The 11748-nt window shown below is 36.7% G+C and overlaps 1 protein-coding gene across 4 annotated transcripts in view; it reads right to left on the reverse strand.

Annotated features, from left to right (window-relative positions):
• Positions 1 to 11748, reverse strand: part of NMNAT3 (nicotinamide nucleotide adenylyltransferase 3) — a 208491-nt gene that overhangs the window by 31048 nt on the left and 165695 nt on the right. Inside the window, exon 7 of one of the 4 annotated variants that reach the window (XM_074214889.1) lies at positions 11170 to 11632. The exons of 2 other annotated variants lie outside the window; for them this stretch is intronic. In XM_074214889.1, coding sequence (XP_074070990.1) covers positions 11417 to 11632 — 216 coding nt within the window. In that variant the 3' untranslated portion in view covers positions 11170 to 11416. One more of the 4 variants, XM_074214892.1, reaches the window with a different exon arrangement.

An 11748-nucleotide genomic window follows, 5' to 3' on the forward strand; every position in this document is an offset into this window, starting at 1 on the left:
GTGCCTAGCATTTATGGCATAAATAAGAATTGCATTGAGGTTTTAAATGCATCATATGTATGAGACTGGATTCTTGGAGAATCTGGGTAAAGAGGTCTTGAAGACAAAAGTGTAATGATAGTGGGATATTCACTTGCTCTTGTTCTAAGGAGAATGAGATGTTTAAATAAGAATCTTATGTTTGATGTAAATTGATGTATGCTTAATTTTAAAGTAGTCAGGAATGTGGACTTCAGTCTTGGTAAATGCAGACAGCTGATGTGGGGGGTTCTGATTGTGTGTCCACTGTAAGGTAACTTATAATATATAAGTTATTTAAATACTGTATTGCTAAAGCCTGGGAATTAACATGTGATTGCTTTGAAGGGCAATAAGGGAAATATCAAAAATTATGACCCCTTTTGGGATAGATCTTTGGATTTATGCATAATGTAATAATGGAAGGATTGCTTTGTTCAATCTAGTAATTTCTCTGTTATTCTTATTGTTGTTTTGTTATATTGGAATTACTAGCATATGTTGGAAATTTAAAGTCACCTGAGATATTCTAATGGTTTTAAAGAATTCTGAAAACTGGGGTGGCTAGGTGGTGTAATGGATAGAGCACCAGTCCTGAAGTCAGGAGTATCTGAGTTCAAATTCGGCCTCATATACTTAATAATTACCTAGCTGTGTGGCCTTGGGCAAGCCACTTAACCCCATTGCCTTGCAAAAATCTAAAAAAAAAGAAACCCAAAGAATTCTGAAAACTAATTTGTATGTTGGGAAGAGGGGGTAGCTAGGTGACTCCAGCCCTGAAGTCAGTAGGACTTGAGTTCAAATCAGGCCTTGGACACTTAGTGATTGCCTGGCTGAGTGACCCTGGGCAAGTCACTTAATGCCACTTGCCTTGCAAAAATAATGATAAAAATTTGTATGTTAAGGATGGTTAGTAGGTAAACAAGTTTATGTATAGAAGTTTCTTGCTGTATATGTGAATTAGGAATATTATATACATATATGTATATGTGTGTATAGATAATCTATCCATATATATATATTCCAAAGCTATGATTGTTTGCTTTGAAGTAAAAGCACCTATGTAATATGAGAAAGATAAACACAAGAAAGATAATTTGAAATTTTTTTCTGTGACAATATTTAGTATAATTGTTATTTAGGAGCTGATAGGCAATCTCCTGGTCAAAAGGAGGCATTTATTTGTTGTAAAATACAACAGGCTAGAAAGAGGGTTCCTTAGCCAAGGGGAATTTGCTACACCATATCTATATATATAGAGAGATAGAATAGATATGATTTCAGACAAAAGGATGGGAGTTTGGAAATCAGAGTCCTCTAATAAGAGGTAAGAGATGAGGCCAGTCTGTAGGGCCAGTCATAGTTAGAATTCCTGCTTTTAGCAAGGACCCAGGAAAGACATTCAGAGCTTTATATAGGAGATTCATTAATTGTGACCCCCATTAAGACTATAATTGGAATTTAGTAAACTGGATTCACTGGAAGTTCTAATTAGGTAAAACAACAATTTTAGATCATGGGACTTTCAATCAATTTTCTCTTTTCATGTCAGATACCAGGATGGTCAGCAAAAAGGAAGTGCTACTGAGTCATTGTGTTGTTCTTGGAGCCAAGGAAGTCAATGGGCTGAAGATGTCAGGAGACAGGGATGTGCAGTCAAAGGGGCTGAGGCTGGACTTTTTGACTTTATTTCCCCAATGTGACATCTGGATAATGCCTTGCCTGGGTAATATCTTGCCTGAAAGAATAAAATCTGGCCTAAGACACTTGATTACCCACATGATCTCTGCCTGGATACTGGCATTCAATAATTATAGCTATAAAGGAATTTTCCTTTGATGTTCTGGATCTTTATAGTAAAATGATAATCAAATCTAATAAAAAGGTTTTAGGTGATTTGGATTAGGTGTGTGGTTCTGACATCTGCTATCAGTTACATGTTAAGATAGGAATTAAGTTTCCTTAGTTTTTATGTCAGAAGGGATATTTAGGTAAGAAGAAGAATGGGAAATTTTTAGGATAATTACAATTTCAAGGTCTAATTTAAGGAAAGGAATGTGAGTTAAATAAGTACACCAGGAAAAGGAAATCCATGGAAAATTTGGGAATATTTTTGAAAAACATTCATTTTGGTTAAGGATGTTTGAGTCATTATTGTAAGGAGAGCAACAGGTTAAGACTGTAACAAGCTTAAGTTAATGTGATAATTCTCAGTGGAATTTGCTCATGTAGTAAAACACCAATAGAAGTTTATTGTGTTAAAAGTGAAGTATGTGTCTTAATATCACAGTAAGGAAAATTTGTAAATTGTAATAAGATCCAAAATCTGTCTTGTGATGAAAACATGTGTTTTGATCTGAGTAAAATGTTAAGCAGTTTCTTTACCAGAAAAGAAGACCTCAACTAGTCACCTGAGCTGGAGAGAACCTTTTGGAACAGATTCAGAAGATACAGAAGTTCATTCTCCAGGGGAGAAGAGAAGAGGAGAGACCCCAACCAGTTCATCTCTACCATCTCTTGCCTTTGTGTACATTGTTTAGTCTGGACTGTACAACTTAAAAGAGATAGGTGGACTAAGACTCATGTGAGATGTAATGACAGTACCTGGATCCCTTGTCAGGATCCATTATGGTAAAGAAAACTGTGATTACTGCTGCATATACCCATCTGCCAAGGGTTGGTTCTAGACTTATGGGCCTGCTACCTGGGCACAGGATGGGAGTTAGGGCCATGGATGTCCAATTTATATCCTGATTAAATTATCAAGTTGCTGCCTAAACATAGGTTAATAAGCAAGTAGTAAAGAAATAAGCAGAGACATCAGAAAGTTGGTAAACCTGGAAACTAGGATGGGTCCATGTCTGATAATGAGGAAGTGAGATCTTGATAGAAAAAGTCAGTAGTTATGCCAATAATAAAGATTATTATTTGAAGGAGGAATTATTAGGAAGGTATAGAAAGCCGAATTGATAAAAAAAAAGAAAAAAGGGGGAAATTGTAGGAAGGAATCAAGTGTTTTGCTTTCACAAGGTTGGGAAAGGGTATTGCCAGAATCTCACAGAATCTCGCATACATATTCAATGTATGTGAAGATAATATATTACAAAAACCCAGATGCCTGGTCTTTGTGGAAACTCAAGAGTTGCCAAAATGTTTACAGGAAGGGCAGAGTTAAGACAAAAAGGAAAAGGTTAAGTAACTTTCCATAGGTTGAATTAGAGGTGTGTGTGAAAGTTGGTGTACCTGCTTAGTGAGGGGAGGTGTGTCCTAAGAATTTACTCCCTCCCCCCCCATGATGAGGACCTATCAGGAATCAGAGTGGAGGAAAAGGGGTCTTCTACTATATAATCTTGTATGTATGTCTCTTGCTAAGGGACACCTGTATCTTGCAAAGAGCTGTTAATAAATGGATTAATTCTTCCCACAGTAAGCATAGTCTCCTTTCTTTTGCTATTTATAGACAATTTTTCCTTCCCACAAATCAGCATAGTAGCAGGAAAGTTTGGAGTGGCTCTAGGCTACTTAAGCTGAGAGAGGAGAATATGCTGGCTTGTTTAGAACAAACTTGAATTCAGAACTGTAGGATAAACTTTTCTGAGTCATTTCTGGGCAGAATGTGGCAAAATGTAACTTAATATACTGGTAACAAATACTAAACAATAAGCACAAAGACAAGCATGAAAAAATGCGAAATGCAAATTAAAAAAATGTACAACTGAATAAGTTGGTTCCAGTTTTTAGACCCCCAAATTTTTCAGAAAAGGGTGCATCTTATACAATAACCACACGACAAGAAAGTAAGATGTTCACTAGGCAAAAGCCTTCTGATTTAAAAACAGAGAATGCTAATCTTCAATATGCTCACTCTGCACCCCTCAGCCACCAGGTTCTCTGCTCTGACCAGTGTGCATAACCCAACTCACAGGCTTGTGGCCTGAGACTCAGGGATTTCCTTCAAGCTGAAATCTCTGCTAATATTGGTGAAAAGATTCAATGTGGAACATTGTTGCTGCCTTTCTCAAACATAAAGAAAGTGGTATATGCTAATTCAGCTCAGCCAGAAAAGAATGGACAGAACTAGAGGGCTACACCTGTTCTGAAGAAAAGAGATCTAGAAGCCAGTTGGGACAAGTCTTACTCTTCCAAAAGCTCTATAGAATTCAGAGGCATCCAATCCTTTCTGCCAACCACTAGAAATTCTTTTTGTTATTTCAGTGACCCTATAGTTCCATCATATTGATTGAGGCACTTTTCCCACATTTTATGATTGGTGGTTAAGTTGTCCTTAACTTTCCTTGGCAGACTTATTATTTTGAATACTAACAGGAAAACAGGAAAATCACATAAATGAAGAAAGCTACAGTATACAGTCATGTGGACCACAGATATAGCTGGTTCATAAATATATACATCTTGAACAAATGACACAGGTAATTTTGGTGAGAAGGAAAAATGGGAGTTTTTAGGAGAAACTGACATGGTGTACACAAGGACCTCAACCAACTTAAAAAATTTTAAAGATGTGAATAGAAAATGAAAGAGAAATGAGAAGCAAGATTACAATTGAATTGCTCTTCTGGTTCTTTGCTGTCAGCTATCATTCCAGTCACTCTAAGCAGTAGTCTCAAGGTTTCTTTGATCCTCCCCTTCCCATAGATGTAGCTACAAAGCAATATGCTTTTTTTTTATCTACTTGAATTTTCCAGTGTGAGTTGTCTGGCTAAACTCTAAATTATGAATCTTATTTAGAGAATTCTCATACAAGTAGTCCCTTATTATGTATATATGATTCTGTAATTGTCCATATCACAAAATACTTTACTATAAACTATTTTCTATGTACCAATTATTTCACATGTGCACGTTTAATATACACATTTAATAATGTTATCCTTTTACGTCCGAGATTATATAAGGTCTTATGTTTTACAATGCACTTTCTTAACATTTCCAATTCGTCACTATCACAAAAAAGGGTTACCAAAAATACTCTTGGTGTTGTGGAATCTTTCTGTCAGTAACCTCCTTCCTTGGGGATATATATATATATATACATATATATATGTATATATATATATATAATATACACACACACACACACACACATATATATATATATATCTAGCAATTGAAACACACAAATTAAGTATGTAATTAATATAATCAATAAGGAAGGGAGTCAAGAAAGCCTATAAAATTGGCCCATAAAAAATTCCCCTTGAATTCTTCTCACTCCCTACACAAAGTAAGAGCATGGTTGCTTTACATCTCTGGAATCCCAGGGTCAAAAGATATTTTAGTCCCTCTTCTTCTAATTCCAAAGATCTTTCCAGAATGATTTGCACTAACCCTGCCAATTTATTACTGTACCTTTTTTTATAATCCTTCCAAAACTATTTCAAGCTTTGTTATCTGCCTGTTTTTTGTATGAGGTGGGACCTTAAAGTTAAAATGATTTTCATTTTTCTTATTAGTGATTTAGAAAATTCTTTCACATGGCTGTTAATAATTTGCAATTATTTTGAGAATATTTGTTCATATTCTTTGATCAATTATTTCTTGGCAAATAAATTGTGCTCTTATATATTTCTATATTCTTCTATATTTCTACCTATCTTGGATATCAACTTTTATCTGAAAAATGTGATACAAAATCTTTTTTTCCCCAGTGAAACACTTTTCTTCTCATTTTACATGCATTAATTTCATTTGTGAAAATGTGAAGGTTGGTATCAGGTGATAGGAAACTACTAGTGTGACTGTGTCAGGCTGAAACTGAAGACTTCAGTCCTAAAGAAATTGAGATGGGAGTCACTAACAATTCAGGAGCCCTCTGTTGATTCATCAAGGGTTTACAATACCAGTTCTTGTGCCTAAAAAGTTACTATACCTGATTGATGCTTATTTACATGTTTATACTTCTATTCCAACATAAGCTTTCATGCCAAAAATAATTCTGTTGGTTACTATATTTACATACAGGCTACACTCCTTCACTCTCTCTGTTTCTCTTTGACAGATCCCCTATTTCTTGCTCCTCCTATGTATTCATTATTGGCAAGTGAAAAGAGTTTGGGATAGAGGGCTAAGTGTTCCTATAATATTTTTGGCCAATTCATTTTTGGTCCAGGTTCTTTTTCTTTTTTTTGCAAGGCAATGGGGGTTAGTGACTTGCCCACAGTCACATAACTAGGTAATTACTAAGTGACTGAGGCTGGATTTGAAATCAGGTCCTCCTGAAGCCAAGGCCAGTTCTTTATTTACTATACTACCTAACTGCCTCCCCCAGATTATTTTTCTTGAATTTCTTCCATAATTCTTCCTAACAACCTTATAGTCCAAAAATTATCTCTTTTACCCTTTTCTATTTTTACCCTTTTCTGTTAAATATGGATTGTGAATAAACTCTTCCTTTAATTTACAATTTAATAAGCACCCTCACACACAAAAAAGCAGAAAAAGAAACATGTAATAGGTATTTTCTAATGGAGGAATGATTATAGGGGAAAAACATCTTAAGAGACCACTTTAATTCTTTTTTTTAATTTTATTTTTTAATTCTCATTTTGTACAAAGGGCTTTTTTTTACATTAATAAAATATTCTTATTTAAGAGTGAACAAAATGCCCCTCCCCCCATGAATATAGACTTGCTTGGGCGATAAAGTAAAGGGGAGAGAAAAAAAATAAAATTAAAAAAAGAATAATAGTAGGTATAGCCAGGTGGCGCAATGGACGAAGCACCAGCCCCGGAGCCACGAGTATCTGAGCCCACATCCGGCCTGTAGACCCAACAATCACCCAGCTGCGTGACATGCAAGCCACCTGATCCCCATTGCCCTGCAAAAACCTAAAAGAAGAAGAAAAAAAAAAGACCCAAAATAAAATAAAATAGTAATAAAAGTAGGGGTGGCTGGGTGGCAGAGCATTGGCCCTTGAATCAGGAGCACCCAGGTCCAAATCTGGCCCCAGACAACCAAAGATCACCCTGCTATGTGGCCCCAGGCAGGCCACCCAGCCCCACTTGCCCTGCACCCTCCCCCAAATAATAATAAAAAATGTGCTTCAGTCTTTGTTCCAACACCAACAACTCTGTCATGGGTGTATCGCATTCTTTATGATAAGTCCATCGCAAAGGTTACTTCCATATTTTTCCAACGTTGCCATTGCTGATCGCAGCTCCCTCCTTTCTTATTTCTCCACTACCATGTACTCCATTTTCTCTCTCCTTTCACTCTGACTCTGCTGTAGGGTCGTTGACTGGATCAGCAGACAGATCCCTGGTCCTGGGGCCAAGAAGCCCTGAGCCCCCATACCACCCCTTAGGCCCAGAATCCACCTGGTCCTATGGTCCTGGACAGGCCTTCCAATCCCAGCCCCTTGCAAGAAGTAAAAAAGAAAATGTGTTATATCTGACCACCCCCCCCCCCCATGGTCCATCCTCTCCTCCTTTATTCACATCCCCACCCCTTCCCCCTGCTCCCCCCTTCTTACTCCAGATGCCTATACCTCATTGAGTATATATGCTGTTTCCTCTCCTAGCCACCTCTGATGAGAGCAAAGGTTCCCTCATTCCCCTTTGCCTCCCCCCTTTCATATCATTGCAATAGCTCATTGTAATAATAAAAAAATCTTATTATATGAAATATCTTGGCCTATTCCCCCTCTCCTTTTTCTTTCTCCCATTACATTTCCCTTTTTTTCTATTGACTCCATTTTTACACCATGTTTTATCTTCAAATTCAGCTTTCTCCTGTGCTTCAACTATAAAAGCTCCCTCTACCTGCTCTATTAACTGAGGAGGTTGATATGAGTATTATCAGTGTCATTTTTCTATGCAGGAATACATGCAGTTCATCATCATTAAGTCCCTCATATTTCCCCCCCCCTCCTCCAATCTCCGTGCTTCACCTGAGTCCTGTATCTGAAGATCAAGCCTTCTGTTCAGCTCTGGCCATTCCAAAAGGAACATTTGAAATTCCCCTGGTTCATTGAAAGTCCATCTTTTTCCCTGGAAGAGGACATTCAGCCTTGCTGGGTAGTTCATTCTTGGCTGCATTCTAAGCTCTTTTTGCCTTCCGGTATATTATATTCCAAGCCCTACAAGCTTCCAGTGTAGTTGCTGCTAAGTCCTGTGTGATCCTGACTGCAGCTCCAATGATATTTGAACTGTGTCCTTCTGGCTGCTTGTAATATTTTCTCTTTGACTTGGGAGGTCTGGAACTTGGCTATAATATTCCTGGGGGTTGGTTTTTTGGGATCTCTTTCTTGGGGGGATCGGTGGATTCTCTCCATTTCTATTTTGCCCTCTGCTTCTAGAATATCAGGGCAATTTTCCTGTAGTAATTCTTTGAAAATGATATCAAGGCTCTTTTCCTGATCATGACTTTCAGGTATTCCAATAATTTTTAAATTATCTTTCCTAAGTCTGTTTTCCATATCAGTTGGTTTTTCAATGAGCTGTTTCACATTTTCTTCTAATTTTTCATTTTTTTTGGTTTTTGAAGTATTGATTCCTGATTTCTGGCAAATTCACCAATCTCCTTGAATTCTATTCTTTGTCTGAAGGATTTGTACTCCTCAGAGAGTTTTCTTATCACTTTTTCCATCTGGCCAATTTTGCTTTTTAAGGCATTCTTCTCCTCAATAACTTTTTGAACTGTTTTATCCATTTTACCTAAGCTGGTTTTTAGCATGCTATTTTCTTTAGCATTTTTTTGGATTTCCTTGACTAAGCTGCTGACTTCATTTTCATGTTTTTCCTGCATCTCTCTCCTTTCTTTTCCAAGTTTTTCTTCCAACTCCTTCATTTGATTTTCAAAGTCTTTTTTGAGCTCTGTCATAGCTTGAACCCAATTTCTGTTTTGCTTGGAGTCTTTAGATGCAGGAGCTTGTACCTCTTCATCTTCAGACTGAGTATTTTGATCCTTCTTGGGCTCATGAGCAAAATATTTCTCAATGGTCTTCCTCTTATTTCTCTGTTTGCTCATTTTTCCCAGCCTGAGCCTGGTTTTGGGGTGCTTCCTGAGCTTTTGTGACACTCCCACAAGGGTCTCAGTGTGTGAGGCTCCGTCCTCTCTCCTGGTCTGTGAATGACCATAAGTACCCCCCTCTGCCACAGGGCTGAGGTGGGGTGGCCCTGCTTTTCTATGGGGGGCCTAGACTGTGATTAGGATCTGAATGTGGTCAGAGCCCCAGAGTCCTGTTCCAGAGGCAGAGGACAGAGCTCTGCAGTCTCTCTCTCTTCACTCCCCTCCCTCAGCTCAATGGGCTCATGCCCTGGGGGCTCCTGCTTCTGTTTCCTGGATCAGGGCTGGGGAAAGACCAAGCTGCTGGCTGTGTGCCCTGAGGGCTGGGCTTCACGTGCTTGCTCTGGCAGAGGTCCCCAGCTGTTCCCCCACTTTGTGCCTGGTGCTCCCCGGGGTGCAGCTCAGGAGACTCCCCCGCTGCTGTGAGCTGAGACTCCCAGAGCCCTGGGGCTGCCTCTGGGAGGCTGAAGTTCTTTCGCTTTGGTGGGCCACCCCTCTGACCCAGGGGACCAGAGCCTTTCTGCTCTTTTCCAGGTTACCTTGAGTAGAAGTGCCTCACTGGGTCCCTTTGTGGGTTCTGTCTCTCGAAAGTTTAGTTAGAGTCCTTAGTTTCACATTTTATCAGGGAGTGCCTAAGACTAGATCCCTTCTTGTCACTATCTTGGCTCTGCCCCCGTCACCATCTTGGTTCCACCCCCCCCTTTAATTCTTAGCTCACAAAGTTGTTGTGAAATTAAAATGAAATAATACCTTGGAAGGATTAAAATGCCATGAAAATATCAGTTATTATCACTTATTAGTGGAAGGACTTTTTAAAAAATGTAATTAATCTAATTTTCCTATTTAGAAAATAATTTATATAAATTATATATAAATTTATTTTATATTTTTGTTTTGCTTTGGCAAACATTAAGGTAATACAGGTGTACTTTGGCATCTGTGAATGACATCCTGGAAGGTGGCCTATATATTTAAATTGTATTAAAAAAAATTAAAGTTCACTAGTAGTACTTCCATTTGAAGGAATAAAGTATTAGGCAACAAATTCACTTGTAATTCATTAATCACCTTTCATTTGTTTAACTTCTAGTTTTTATTTATAATTTTACATACTAAAATTCTAAGGATATAGATTTATCTTAGAGTAATTTTATACATGACATGACAGTGAATTAATAAGATCTCATACAGACTAGGGTAGATTTGTCTTTGTTTTGTTTTAGGTGGAGAAAAGAAAAACTATTAGTTGAGTGGAAATTAGTCAGTATTGGCCATGAGAATTGATCATCCATGAGTTGAAGTCTTGGTTATATGTCTGGAGAAAGTAAAAATTAAAGTAAGCAAAGAAAATACCTTGGCTGAGAGGATCTGGTTATTTCACACCTCTCAATTTCACATAGAAACAAATGTAAGTAGAGAATTAAATTTTAGCAGATTGACTGGGGATTTATCTTTCTTAGTCTTAGTTGTTTTATTTTTTTTCCATAATAATATAATTTCTCCAATATGGAAAACAGAAATAACAAGTGGAAAACATTCTTTTACTGTAATAGACTCCCAAGTGATTATTTGGTTTGGGCTATAGCAACACTTATTTGTTGTATTTAATGTGAATAAATTTTTAAAAATAAAAACTCTCTATATACATATAAAAATGATTTGTTCAAGATATATACAGATAGATATGTTAATTAAAAAAATACACAATGGAAACTGAACCAAATGCCAATAAATTCATGAAAAAGTGAGGATTAGAACACTATTGCAATAGGAAGTGAGAGAGTAGCTATGAAAACATTCATATTCATATATTAACCCAATTACTGAACTTACCTTGCCAATATGCAACACACTGTAGGTTTAGAATGTGATTTCACATATTCCTATCCCAAGTGACAGAAAGTATAATAAAAATGAAAAAATTTGTTCCTCAGGCTAGAATACAAAACTTAGAATATTTGGACAAAGTATATTATAACATATAAACCATTATTTAAGACAGGAAATTTTATTGCATATATATATATGACATAAATACAAATATATATATATATATATATATATATATATATGTATATATATATATATATATATACACACACATATATATGAATTTACCCAGAAGAAACTATTGCTATCTTTTAGTTATTTTAAAATAAACAATGTACCCAGCTAATTAAATGCAAAAGAAAAGTTTGATTAGATGGTAAGAAGTTTAAAATCATTTTGGGGCATCTATGTACTGAAAGCTGTATTTTTGGTCCCATAATATATAGATATACACACATAAATACCTATCTTAATATGAATTAATAAAAACAAATTAGAATATACAACTACTTTATAATATTTGGAAGAAAATAGTGGATTTTAAATTTTAGTAAGAGAAGAAAGAAAAAAAAGGTTAGATAGAAATGGATATTTTGGTGATATTTCACACCTGAATTTGTTAAAGATCCCTGGGAACCAAGGTAAATGTGCTCTTGGGTTTTTGAAGTCCAGGCTGGCAACATCTAAGTTGGTGCAGGTCTTACTAAGTGGAAAATGTTCAATAGTAGAAGTTTTGTTGGATGCCTGAGACATTGCCTAAAATGGAGAGAACCTCATGGTCAGCAATTCAGGCACCAGGAGACAAGTTGTTTATGATCAGGGCAATTCATGAAACTTTCTTCTAGAATATAATAAGGTGCTCTGCATCTGGG

Source organism: Macrotis lagotis, chromosome 1, assembly GCF_037893015.1.
Source record: "Macrotis lagotis isolate mMagLag1 chromosome 1, bilby.v1.9.chrom.fasta, whole genome shotgun sequence".
In the NCBI taxonomy this organism is placed as follows: Eukaryota; Metazoa; Chordata; class Mammalia; order Peramelemorphia; family Peramelidae; genus Macrotis; species Macrotis lagotis.